This window comes from Tachypleus tridentatus, chromosome 2 (assembly GCF_004210375.1).
Source record: "Tachypleus tridentatus isolate NWPU-2018 chromosome 2, ASM421037v1, whole genome shotgun sequence".
In the NCBI taxonomy this organism is placed as follows: domain Eukaryota; kingdom Metazoa; phylum Arthropoda; class Merostomata; order Xiphosura; family Limulidae; genus Tachypleus; species Tachypleus tridentatus.
In genome coordinates this window covers 82414427-82429142 of record NC_134826.1, presented here as the reverse complement: position 1 = coordinate 82429142, position 14716 = coordinate 82414427, and the positions used below count along the sequence as shown (strand labels likewise).

Below are 14716 nucleotides of genomic sequence, written 5' to 3'. Positions count from 1 at the left end.
GGTCAAGAAGAGAATTCACAAAGGTTTCACTTAAAGAAACTCGTTTACTGTGAATCGTTTACGAAATTTACTTCTGTGATACGTAACGGTAAAAAGACATAAATTGAGTTTTGCGTTTCGTTTCTTAGAACAACAAAATAAGAGACGTAATTATGTTTAGAAAATAACGTCTACTTGATGGACATGTTTTACCTTTTTTGCAGTTCTGGTCTGATTCACTTACACCCATTTTCAAGCAGGTAGATAGAAGTTTAACGTGTTTGCATATAAATCAATTATTTAATGACACATTTTAAAACAAGTTATACATTTTATTCATAACAAGAAAATTACTAGAACACTTATCAGAATAATAATTATACACGTACGTTGGAAGAAAAAGAAAACAAAGACATCGATTACTTCAAAAATACCATTTTCTCCTCCCTCCCCCCTTTCCAAGGAGAAATGTTCAGTCACGCCTACTTGGAGTTTTTTTTCTTGCACGGGTATTAAATGGCAGCGAAAATATTGGCACACTTACCACCAAAAGAGAAAGTACTGGAAAAATTAAACTAATTTTAAAGTAAAAAATCCAATAATCAAAAGATCTTGGGTTATCATATTTCTTATTTTGTGATACGTCTAAGTGATTAAAATAGTATGTCAAGCTTAAATAACTTTTAACTTCTAATGTCTCAGTGCTAAGGTAAATTAGTGGGTTTTGATACCTGCAGTAGTCTGAGCACATATAGACCATTGTGTATCTTTGTGCTTTACAACAAAGTGACTTTTAAGGCAGCGGGTATATTTATGTTGAATTTGAATACCTAAACCAAAAGCGCTTCTGTTTTTATATTCGAATAGCAACTGAAATAAATAGTTGTCGTTTTAAACAGTTTCTATCTTTTTCTTTCTTTCTAAATCTTTCGCAAAGCTATAAAATGGCTACATGTCCAACAGCCATCACGGATATTGAAACCTGGTTTTTAGCATTATATGCCTTCAGACTTAGTGCTGAGTCACTGGGGATGGGGTGTACACGTAACCGTTTCTAATTTTAGACCATTAGATGAGATTAAAAGCAGATATCCATTGGAACCAACCACCACCTGTTAGAGAACACTAATCTGATCGAATAATGAGATTTAACCGCCACGTTTGTGTAATACATACACAGGGCAGAGTATGTTTTTCAGACAACAGTTAGGAAACTCTGATACCTGGGATTCATAGTCTGATTACGTTAACCACGGAAAACGTCCATTCTATGTTTTCTTTAAATAAAGACTGTGCAATTATTTTATATTATAGTGGTTTATTTCAAACAGGTAAGAATAATTACTTACTAAAAAATAAAATTATTTAAGAAAACGATAATTTTTAATTTTCTCAAAATTATAATTATTTATTATTTGCCAATAATATATTAAATAAATAACACTACTGTTTCAAGTGATTACTTATATAATATATATATATATGTGTATATACATATATATACTTTGGTAAACAATGCTTTTCTGCGTTATCAGCAATGCAGAGATTTCTAGGCCACACATACATCCCAGTACTCTAGTACGGACTTAAGGCCTCATGATAGTTTTAACTACAAAGGACGGTAGAAAATAAATCCTTCTTCCTTATCCTCATCATTATTATTGAAAAAATCTGAAAAGTTCAGTTGTACGGGTTTGAAAGGTTCTTGCTCATCTTCAATGATTCCTCGGGTGTCAAGAGTATCATCTTGTTCGTACACACCACCATGAAAGATGAGAAATCTATTTCGAGGAATGTTTTCAGGATCCAACGAGTCACCCTTTTCCAAGTTTTCAATTAGTCCATTTTTCTTATCGCGGTCGAACTCCACGATGTTTATTCGTTTTTCATTAAACTTGAAAACCTTTGGGTATTCATCAACGTTTTCATTACTCCCGAAGATGTTGGACGTTGTAAGATACTCCAGAAGTGGAGAAGACAGTCTTTGGCTTTGTTTACCATTATTTTGTTGAAAGCCAGGTGAAAGCGGTGCTTTCTGTCTGAATGAGTCAGTTTGTTTAGGTGGAGATTTATTTGCGTGTCTTCGAGGAATGTGATAAATCGGTATTACAGCTGGCTCATATGGATTTTGTGGATCTTCCCTGACATCCAAATGTTTCCTAATATAAGGGCTGTTATCGCTATGCGCAGAGTTTCTATTTTGTATTAACCAATTTTTATTGTTTTGGTTAGGATTTTGGAGTCCGTATTCTAGTATGCTGCTTTTGAACCTATTATTCTTATTTTCGTATCTTTCACGGCTGTTTGCATACTGTGGTGAGTTGTACACAAGAGGGCGACGTATGGCTGTTGAAGGGTTAAATTTGTATGAGCGTGGAGTTGAATTAGGCCTAACAGGTTGAGACGGTTGAAATTTAAATATTTCTTCAAAACTGGAGTGCTTGGGAAAATCTGAAAAATCTTTTAAAAAAGATGAGAATCCTTTGCCCGGTTCCGCTAAGTTTTTCCTTGGTTCAAACGTTCTACGATACTGAAATCTATTTGGACTCGGGTTAGTAAGAAACAAAATTCCTTTATTTCTGTTACTAGCCTGCGGTTGCTCTTGTTGACTGATATGGTCATCGTCCGCTTTGGTTTGAGTTTCACTAGGCTTTGGATTTGAAGTTTCAGTCAGACCTTCGCTTAGCACAGTTAGTATTACCAGAAACGATACCTGCAAAGAGTGAAATAAAATCATAAATTAAAGTTAAAGATCCGTTTTTGTCCAAGAATAAGTCAATTAAATTTAAATTATTGAAGATAATTTCAATTTCTTTTTTAATTTTTAGGCAAGTACATTTTATGTAAAATCGTGAAGTAATAGTAATATATCTGAAATATGTGTTAATATATGGCCCGGCATGGCCAGGTGAGTTAAGGCATTCGACTCGTAATCCGACGGTCGCGGGTTTGAATCCTCATCGCACCAAACATGCTCGCCCTTTCAGCGGTGGGGCGTTATAACGTTCAGTCAATCCCACTATTCGTTGGTAAAAGAGTAGCTCAAGAGATAGCGGTAAGTGGTGATGACTAGCTGCCTCCCCTCAAGTCTAACACAAGTAAATTAGGTACGGCTAGCGCAGATAAACCTCGAGTAGCTTTGCGCGAAATTCAAAACAAACCAAAACCTTGTGGCTGTCACGAAAATGTTCGCGCACTTTACTATCTAAATGCGCAAGCGCGGGCATTTTATTTCAATGGACGTAGACAAACGACAGATGTAGGTATAATTTTGTAAATATTTTATACAACATATAAGTTTATCAAAGTTTGTAAAAGGTGTAACGTTAGGCCGTACAATAACATTATAAGTTCATTTATTACTAATATTAAGTATGGTAAAGTTTAGTCCTAAGTAACTAAATAAAAAAACGTACACAAGTTAGTGTTAATTTATTTCTATATCGAATATAAGCTGTACTACTTAACAACCTTTACCAACGTTAAGCCTTAGACAAGTGTACTTACAGATTTCAGTATCTGCAATTTTAAGTATTTTCACGCTTAAAACAAGTGTACTTATACATTTCGGTATCTGCAGTTAGAATTGTTTTGTATTATTCTACAAATCCTATATTTAAAGAAGTATTGTTGCAGTAGACATACTAATTTGACCGCAGATGTTTTACAGAACTCTGCTAGTACATAAATACAATTATTCTTCCATTATAGTAAGATATTGACAAAAAAACAGACAGTAAACGCAATACAGTGCCTTCTATTTATAGTGAATATGTATTTTATTTACTTCTCATATATAGTTAATTGTTAATTTCAAATGAAATGTGTACAAAAGCAGTGTTTTTAAGAACTACATGTTCTGTGGCAAAAGCCATCCTTCAGAAGGTATTTTAACAGCAATACGTACCGTAAATGGTACATATAGCCGTGTTAAGCTGTTAAATGTCTAACATAAATAAAGCTTCTTAGACGTCATAAATTTAATGAAACATGACGCAGGATTGCAGATATAATTAATTCCAGAAGGGAGTTGTTCGATTGTTTTCTAATTCCATCATCTCTACCAACATACTGGGAAGTTTACCTGTTTCATCCAAATACACTGTGGAAACCTAAAGGGAAAAAAACCAAAAACACTTCAACTAAGACTGGAATATTCTTAATCCCCTCCTCACTGTAAAGAGGGGGATGAGGTCCTATTGTTATGAAAATGTTTTACCTTTGATGAAACACAAACGGACTTCCTTGCCATTTCTATCGCAGTATTAACATTAGAGCACCATCTGGAACGACTAGGAAGTCTGTATTAACATATGGGCGCCATCTGGGATGATTAGAAAGTCTGTATTTACGAGAAATTGTAGATCTTTTACGTTAATGTCTGTTGAGAGATTGAAGCTCAAATATCATTTAAAGTTGGAAATATGTTGTTTCAATGTTCCAGCTAAGATGGACATAACCTATGTTGTAAAAATAAAAATAAAATGAGATACTATATTAGATGTTATAATGAGACCTATACGAAGACAGACAAACTATACAAATACTGTACAGCAACAATAAACATCTTCTCCATAGCGAGTGAAGTGAGATGATACAATTAAAGATATGTGTTTGAAAAGAAAGGTTTTTATTTTTCATCAGTTTTTGAGATGTTATATCCTGCCATTAATTACATTAAATAAGGTATTTGTTTCACGTTTTCTTTTAAACCAAAGCATTCAACTGTCAATCTGAAGGTCGTGGGCTCGAATCCACGTCAAACTAAACGTGCTCGCCCTCTCAGCCGTGATGACGTTCTAATGTTACGATCAATCCCACTATTCATTGGTAAAGAGCATCCAAAGAGTTGACAGTGGATAATGATGACTAGCTGCCTTCCCTCTAGTCTTATACTGGTAAATTAGGGAAGGCTAGTGCAGATAGCTTTTGTGTAGCTTTACACGAAATTCAAAAACCAAACCACACTATGTATTACTGAGTAATGCCGTGAAATCTCCCTTACAAAATGTTTATATAACTCATAGCTGGCTAGGAATTAAATATTTTCTGATGCGAAATAAGGCTGCTTCAGTTTTCTTACGTCAGCCTTCCTTTTTTAGTTTTTACTAAATTATTCTCTGTATAGTTTATATTTTCTAGTTAAGTGAAGCCTCCAGCAACAGACCAGCAGTAACAAAATATTTAAAGCTGTATTTGTGCGCACTGTTTATTTCTAAGTTTATTTTGTGTGTTCTCATTTTAGTTTATACTTTCCTGGAATATAATTATAAAAAACAAAATAGAAATAAATCTTCTTTTCTTCGTCGCTGTTTCCTCCTCGTATTTAATAAAAGAGCACAATATAGGACAATGTGTTTTTATTGTATCTGACAAACAGGTACCACCGATAAATTACGATGTGATTATTCTAAGTTGAATATTCACGTTCGTCAGAATAGGATAAACATCGATGGAACTATTCCAGCTAATTGTTTATTAATTAGTATTGTAACTTCGACATAGCATTGTGATTTTAGAACGACATAATAATCTGTTGCTATTCATGTTTGATTCAAACAATGCAACCCAAGATGATAACAATCTCTTTTTATTAATTTTTTTTATTTTTGTCGAGGAAAGAGATTCTTGATTTTTCTAACCAATAATCACTTTAAATTACCAATAATTAAGTTGTTTGTTAATTTTGTTTTCATCATAAGTCTATTTGAAATGTTTGATTAAGTGAATCCGTTTAAGTCAAATATTGATTGAGAAACTTATCATTAAACATACAAATAATTACTGCTATACATCATTTCAGCACATTCGTCATGGATTTCGAGCAACATTCCATGGTCGTAGAGCGACCCCTACAATTAAAAACCTGCTTCTACTCACTCATTAACCTTTTTCATTCTTGGAAGTTTTACGTATGGAGACATATGATTTGAATTGTTCAGAAATTACTTCCACATGTCTGCTCATGCCGTTTTACACTGCACGGTTTAATAGTGTAAATTATAGCTCATAATAACCAAAAGTGGCGTTCTAACTTAGTATTCCAGTACTTATCAAAAGACGTCAGAGAAAGATAACTTCGAGGAAATCTACTTTTGAGCATATGCACTATCTACACGCTCTGGTTCATCTGAGACAAAGCTTTTCCTCTAAACTGGCATTCTTGTAGTATATTGTCTTTATGTTTTTATAACTAAGAAAAAGAAAAGGCAGCAACCTCGTTACTAAAAACCAGTTTTCCCACGTTTGTTTTGTTCCACTGGAAATTCAGTTGTCTTGGTACAGTGTTATACAGGTCTGCTATTCGACTTAAAATCTTTCAATACTTCTCACAACGATAGGCATCTTTCATTCATGGGTGTGTTAAGTCTTATCTGGAAAATATAACTTTTCTAACGTAAAGTGAGAAAAGTAGGATTTACCTTGTCCAAATAAGTTCTAGAACATCCAGTAATTGCTTTTTATCCAGTAATCTGCCTCTTCATGGTAATGAGGAAGATATAATTGGTGATTTCAAAACGATAGCAGTTAATGTCTGCCTTCCTACACAATCTGAACCGGTCTTTGATCGAAAAAGTGAAATAAAAGTTGAACTTGTTGATGGAGGAAGTTAAATAGACATATGGCTTGTTAGTTGAAGAAGTGAAGTCAAAGAATTGTCAATTGAGAAATTTACTTAAAAGTAGGACTTGTTAAATCCGTCTGTTGGGCTTTCAAAAAGTAAACTTTTATGCATAAAGAATATTACGTAATTGTTTGTTTTGAATTTTGCGCAAAGCTACACGAGGGCCATTTGCGCTAGCTCTCCATAATTTATCACTGAAAGGCCAGAGGGAAGGCAGCTAGTCATCACTACCCACCGCCAACTCTTGGACTACTCTTTTACTGACGAAAAGTGGGATTGGCCATCATATAGTAACGCCTCTACGGCTAAAAGATCAAACACGTTTGGTGTGTTTCGTATCCGCAACCCTCAAAATACGAGTAGGACGCCCTACCCACCTGGCCATGAGAGGCCATGTTGAGTAATGTCAGGTGGTTTTATTGTCCATTGTATGTGCTTGACTTCCTAAAATATTTTTGACAAATCCAGAAAAAAAAAGAAGATATTATATATAATTTTATCATGTTTAGTTTTTACAAAATAAAACATAAATTTTGTAACAATCAGAAACAAAAGCAGACAGAGAAATTCTATACCCTCGCCCAGTCGCACTTTTCCCTGATTGCACACATTTATATTGGATAACGTAAAACTTCATCTTCGACAACTCGGAAAATCTTTCTCATATCCAGAATGATCAACAATCCAAATTTTATTTGTCCTATGATGTGGAGTCATAACTTTAACGTGTCCATAAAATTTGGTACACATTTGATTACACTTTACAGTTATTAACCGAAAACTATAAAAAGTGTTCTAAAGTAGTCCAGGATCCAGATTCGGACCAAGTTTGGCGAGGACAAAACGTAATTTAAAATATCATTTAGCAGAACGTAAAGGACGTGTATGAAATAAGAAAAAATTAGCATTCAACCATACTAGAAAATGTACCAAAAAAAAAAGAAAAGTTTGAATTTCGCACAAAGCTACACGAGGGCTATCTGTGCTGTCCGTCCCTAATATAGCAGTGTAAGACTAGACGGAAGGCAGCTAGTCATCACCACCCACCACCAACTCTTGGGCTACTCTTTTACCAAAGAATAGTGGGATTGACCGTCACGTTATACCACTTCCACAGTGAAAGGATAAGCATGTTTAGTGCGACGAAGATTCGAACCCGCGACCCTCAGATTACAAGTCAAGTGCCTTAACCATCTGGCCATGCCGAGCCTAAGAAGAAGAGAGAGAACATAAAATATTGTGAAAAAAAAACTAATATTAGTTCAGTCTAAGGGTATTGGAGCAAATAAAATCCGTGAATATTTAGAAATAATAAAGGTTTAGAAAAAGATATTGCGTGATTAAATAAAGACAAAGGTCCGGCGAATATCTGTCAGAGATATGCAGAAATGTTACTAGACCTATCTAAGAATGAATAAACATAGCGTTTATGTCTTTCTTGCACGTTCACTCGAGATGATGACATGATAAACGTTGAAACATGTAAGAGTCCACATTTTAAGTTTTTAATATTGTATCGAAATTAACGTTGCGTGTTTTTTTTATTTATTAAATTCACATTACACGCAAGTACCAAGAAAATGATATCTGTCTCATAGTGTGGTGTATAAAATATTAACTTTTGTATGTGGGTGTACCAGTTTTTAAGATGGCCGTGGAAACAGGTGTATGTATACACACACGCAGATCTGATTGTAATACTCTCACCCAGCGAGGATAAAAACACGAGGATAGGCATTACAAACACTTAGAGAACTACGCAGTAATTTCTAAACAGTGAGTATTATAAAATGCAAGTGGACAACTAGTTGTGTTACAAACATAGGGTAAAAAAGAAACTACATTATGAACAGTAGGTAGCTGAACAGCGAGGAACGTAGAATTGTGTTATAAACAACGAGTACGTGTAGAAAGAAGTGTTATAAACTGTGTGCACTGGAAGACTGAATAGTGAGTAACTGAAGAATAACATTATAAACAGTGAACACTTGATGAACTGCATTATAAACTACTAACACTTAAGGGACTCCTTCATAAGCAACGAGTACTTGAGGAGTACTTTATTTTCAATAAAAAATTTAACGAATGTGTTAGAAAAGTGATTTTTAATATAGGTGACCACATTTTGTGAGAGAAAATTGTGTTTTACCTTATACAAACTATACTGTTATTCTAATGGTCATTACTGCCCTAGCGCAGACGGTAAATCATAAGGTAGACACACCACCAATATGAAATACAATGAGTGAAGGTCACAGAATATTTAACAGTTGTTCTAATGCTATAACGTAAAAGACCTGATCAAGGTAGCAGTTCTTCTAATGTTCTAACCAAAAAGGCCTGATAAAGGTAACTGTTGTTCTAATGCTATAACCAAAAACACCTGATCAAGGTAGCAGTTTTTCTAATGCTATAACTTAAAATGCCTGATGAAGGTAGCTTTTGTTCTAATACTAACTTAAAAACGTGATAACAGTAGCAGCTACTCTAATACTATAACTTAAAAAACCTGACGAAGGTAGCAGTTGTTCTCATGTTATAGCCACAAAGATCTGATCAAGGTAGCACTTGTTCTAATACTAACTTCAAAACTTGATCACGGTGGCAGTTGTTCTAATATTAACTTAAAAAACCTGGTCACGGTATCAGCTGTTCTCATGCTATAAAGAAAAAGGCCTGATCAAGGTAGCAGTTGTTCTAATATTATTTTAAAAGACCTGATCACGGTTGCAATTGTTCTAATGCTATAATCTGAAAATAAATCTATATCTATTTAAATATCTTTTAGTCCTTAAAAACACGAATCTTATCTTTATTAAAAAAACTTCGTTATCACATAAAAATATTCAATGAAATATCCCTTTTTCACACTAGCAGCACAAGAGAGTTTGATTCAAAACTTCTCGGTGAAACGCATAGCATGCTGTGTTCACTGCGTGAAAAGATTTACTTTATTTGTATGAGCAGAACTTGTGATCATGCATTCAGTGTACCTCGAACATTTGTCTCTTAGAACAGCGATAAACAACCGTTCAATGTAGTGTTTATTCTATGTGTTGGCAGTAAAGCTGTTTTTCTGAGCCACGTATAAACCCGTAGAACCAGTGCAATGAGAGAAAAATGAGTGTATTATCTACCGACAGGGGTCTCGTGTATCTCATTTTTTGTTCCTGCACCCGTTATGCTTTCATTAACCTCATAATGCGAGTATTTCTTAAGTTCACCTACTTTGCAATGTCATTGGAAGGTTAAAAATAATTCTAAATACAGACATATGGGTCTTTTGAACACGCATATACGCATGCCCCTGTTTCTATAAACCCCTATACAGTTTATAAAATATCAAAATTTTTCTATTGAGCAGTTAATTCATGAAGTTTTTATTGCATCACATTCTTAACATGATTATTGAATGTTGGATTAACTGAAAAATATTATCTGCTTCAATATTACGTGCACTACACGCTTCGAGCAAAAAGTACAACTTGTAACTACAACGTTTCAGAATTCTATTTATCTTTCGGTTTGTACCTAACTTGGCCTTTATGACTTTATATATCTTCCTTCGTACGTTTCTGTCATTGTATATGTACATCCATCTGGTTTGTCCGTATAATGTGTTTTTCAACAAGATTCGAAACATATTAATTGTAACAAGAAACAAAGTTGGCCACTTGAAGAAGGATATTTGCGAGGCAAAAACCATTCGCAATTCGAAATACATTTAAATCGCAAATGGTCCACACTAAACCTGTTTTTGTTCTTTTTTTTAGAGAGAGTAAACAATACATTTCTATTAATATAAGTATCAGGCTCGAGATTACAGGTACGACACCTTCACTTACCACGTAATGTGCTCCTGCCATGTTTTTCCTCCACCTAAAAGAACCACATGTGGCGAAAGAGAAGATTATAACACAGCAACGTGTGATTTGTACTGTTTAATTCTCCGGTAGAATTTACATCAAGAATATCCACATTGTGCACTACCACAGACATGGTACGAGTCTCAGGAAATGAGTTTCCATAGTATTTTAATTTTACAAGTAACTCATAGCGACGTAACTGGACTGGTCTTTATCGACGTGATGTTTCCACAACACTACAGCAATACTCATAACTTCGTGTGAGTCTCTTATAATGCTACTTGTGCTGTGTCCTAGTGTTGACGGTGGTCAGGTGATCGTCGTGATATATATACATATATATTGTTGTTTTTTTCCTCTTCACTGTAAGGGATTAACAATACTAATTTTAGTGGTGCTCACGAGACTTCCATCGTGCCGCGTACTACTTGTTTGGTAAATTTACAACACGTCCGTAGCAAGCAGTCTGGTCTTTAAATTACCTGTCTAGTTATTGGTTCAAAGCCAGCCGAATATCCTACTTCATTGGCTGGAAAGAAAAAAACAACCGAAGAAACACGGTTTTACTTATATAGGTTAGTGGCTATTAACGTTTTGTGATCTATGCGTCACGATAAAAACCAAAGAGTGAACGACGGGAGAAAATTGAAATTGTAGCTAGAAGGTAATGGTTTCAGTCTGAAATACATTTTGTATATAAATTGTAGCTAGACTGTAATGGTTTCAGTCTGAAATACATTTTGTATATAAATTGTAGCTAGAAGGTAATGGTTTCAGTCTGAAATACATTTTGTATATAAATTGTAACTAGAAGGTAATGGTTTCAGTCTGAAATACATTTTGTATATAAGATGAGAACACGCTTTCCTTAAAGAAGATATTACCTTAGTAATAAAACACACCTACATCCTTTGTTGCTGACAATAAAGATAGTTCAATCTTAATAAACCAAATACTTATACCTCTTGTTGCTGACAACAGAAATAGTAAAGCCATAATGAAACACACCTACATCTCTTGTTGCTGACAACAGAAATAGTAAAGCCATAATGAAACACACCTACATCCCTTGTTACTGACAACAGAAATAGTAAAGCCATAATGAAACACACCTACATCCCTTGTTGCTGACAACAGAAATAGTAAAGCCATAATGAAACACACCTACATCCCTTGTTACTGACAACAGAAATAGTAAAGCCATAATGAAACACACCTACATCCCTTGTTACTGACAACAGAAATAGTAAAGCCATAATGAAACACACCTACATCCCTTGTTGCTGACAACAGAAATAGTAAAGCCATAATGAAACACACCTACATCCCTTGTTGCTGACAACAGAAATAGTAAAGCCATAATGAAACACACCTACATCTCTTGTTGCTGACAACAGAAATAGTAAAGCCATAATGAAACACACCTACATCCCTTGTTGCTGACAACAGAAATAGTAAAGCCATAATGAAACACACCTACATCCCTTGTTGCTGACAAGAGTAACATTATAGACATAATGAAACACACCTACATCCCTTGTTGCTGACAACAGAAATAGTAAAGCCATAATGAAACACACCTACATCCCTTGTTGCTGACAACAGAAATAGTGAAGCCATAATGAAACACACCTACATCTCTTGTTGCTAACAACAGAAATAGTAAAGCCATAATGAAACACACCTACATCCCTTGTTGCTGACAAGAGTAACATTATAGACATAATGAAACACACCTACATCCCTTGTTGCTGACAACAGAAATAGTAAAGCCATAATGAAACACACCTACATCCCTTGTTACTGACAACAGAATCATTACAGTCATAATGAAACACACCTACATCTCTTGTTACTGACAACAGAATCATTACAGTCATAATAAAACACTTATAACCCTTAATCCTCGCTGATACAGTAGACTTCCATTAACAACTGTGATGAGTGGCTAGCGGGTTGCAGGCCATCGGTAAAAAAACACAAGCCTGGCGCTCCTTGTATGCAGTGGAAGTGTGGGCCTTCATCCCGAACTCACTTAAAGTTCTGGGTGATAGGTTTAATGTCTGGGGTGTATTTTGTTTCCAAAGATGTTTCAAAATTCGCACGGTTAAAGGACCCAGTGACGTGACTGAAAAGTTCCTAAAACTAACTAGATTTATGCTTTCATTCTTTTCATTTCTCATGGTATGAACTCCTTTCACAAGCTGGCGAAACCTGATTATAATTAATTATACTTGACATAAGTTATTATGTTAGGGATTATAATTAATTATACTTGACATAAGTTATTATGTTAGGTCTTTAGGGATTTTCGAGAATTAGAAAAGTGTACAGTAATAGGTTTTCAATCGCACTATATTCACCATATCCATATAAATTATTGTTCTAACAAATGGCCTATATAGATAGCGTTCCAACGACTAGTGACCTTAATCTCAGATAGTCTGGGGTCGGCCGGTATTTTTGTAAACCAATGATTTTTTCTCATAGGTGGCTGACCCAGTCAGCAGTCATAAGGGATAAGTATGTTTCACGACGGAAATTTTAATTCGCGATTATCAGACTGAGAGTCCCAACCATCAGGTCATGCGGGGTCCGAGATTAAGAACGAGAACATTAAATCAGCTGTAATAAATATGTTTTCTATTCTGACGTATCATGAAAAGTACACTCCTTACACGGCCCGGCATGGCCAGGTGGGTTAAAGCGTGCGACTCGTAATCTGAGGTTCGCGGGTTCGCATCCCCGTCGCACTAAACATGCTCGCTCTTTCAGCCGTGGGAGCGTTATAATGTTACAGTCAATCCCACTATTCGTTGGTAAAAGAGTAGCCCAAGAGTTGGCGGTGGGTGGTGATGATTTGCTGCCTTCCCTCTAGTCTTACACTGCTAAATTAGGGACGGCTAGCGCAGATAGCCCTCGTGTAGCTTTGAGCGAAATTCAAAAAAACAAACAAACACTCCTCACATTTCGAGTTTCTGTTCTGAAGCTGTGATATCACCAGTTCACTGTGAACAGGGGTGTCGCTAATAGTCTGCACCCTCAATGTTCAACTTGGTACAATCTTGTGAAAACACTGTTAATTCCTGACATCCATTCGTTCACGAATTCCCCCCCCCCCAGTGGTATAGCGGTATGTCTGCAGACTTATAACGTTGGAAACCAGATTTCAATAATCGTGGTGGGTGGAGCACAGATAACTCATTGTGTAACTTTGTGCTTGGTTAAAAATAAACATTTGTTTTTGTATTTTGTGATCCTTACGAAGCCACATTTATACGTCAGAGTTATATGCACATATGAAAATGGTCGATTTGTATTCTTGGGGTGTCTCTTTACTTATTTGAAAGCTACATATATATATTGGTTTGGTTTGTTTTGAATTTCGTACAAAGCTACACGAGGGCTATCTGCGCTAGCCATCCATAATTTAGCAGTGTAAGACTGGAGGGAAGGCAGCTAATCATCACCACCCACATCCAACTCTTGGGCTACTCTTTCACCAACGAATAGTGGGATTGAGCGTCACATTATAACGTACCCACGTTAAATGGCGTTTCAGGGCGAGCATGTTTGGTGTGACGGGGATGCGAACCCATATATACATAATTATGATAATAACAAAACTTCATACCTAGTCCTTCTTTTTCCTTTTAATGCCACCCATTGGAAGGGGTTATCCAATAAGAACAATACAACCTAACCTATACTGGGTTTGAACTTCCTTCAGCTTGTCTTTTTAGTTTAGATTTTATTTAATCACTTTCGATTTTTTTATTGATTATCTTGTTTTCCACCCACAACCTCGGTACATGGTCCCTCTACGTCGTTTTGAGGGTACAAAGAAGTTTCACTCCTGGCCATCTTTTGACATAGTTTCGATGATACCTAGGAATGTCGCTCATAATATCTTTTTGTCCAAATACAGGTCATTCGCTATAATAATTACAGTAATAAATATTTACAGTTTATAAACGTAAGTACTTTTTTTTAATATTCACTATCTTCAGGAACAAACAAAAAAGTTACATTTTATGAAACAGTTCTGACACTGCATTTAATTTCTATCATTAAAATTGTGTAAGTAAAAAAGCAGAACAGTATATTGTACGTCAGATAAACATACAGTATCAAGCTAATATCGACAGTGAAATCTGATTTCTTTGTTTCTGATCCTGAGTCCGTGCTGTCACGCATGGAACGCACAGCTGATCTCACGAGGCCTATATTTGAGTCGCTTATTAGA

General features: G+C 35.3%; 1 protein-coding gene across 4 annotated transcripts in view; it reads right to left on the bottom strand.

Annotated features, from left to right (window-relative positions):
- Nucleotides 1-299: 299 nt before the first annotated feature.
- LOC143244366 (uncharacterized) overlaps nt 300-14716 on the bottom strand; it is a 39911-nt gene continuing 25494 nt past the window's right edge. The window contains exons 1-3 of one of the 4 annotated variants that reach the window (XM_076488906.1): nt 10450-11534; nt 4199-4439; nt 300-2692 (exon numbers count right to left, since the gene is read on the bottom strand). In XM_076488906.1, the coding sequence (XP_076345021.1) occupies nt 1589-2692; nt 4199-4231 (1137 nt within the window). In that variant the 5' untranslated portion in view covers nt 4232-4439; nt 10450-11534 and the 3' untranslated portion in view covers nt 300-1588. Of the gene's footprint in view, nt 2693-4198; nt 4440-10449; nt 11535-14716 lie in introns of those variants that run through there. The other 3 variants (XM_076488905.1, XM_076488907.1, XM_076488904.1) reach the window with 3 other exon arrangements.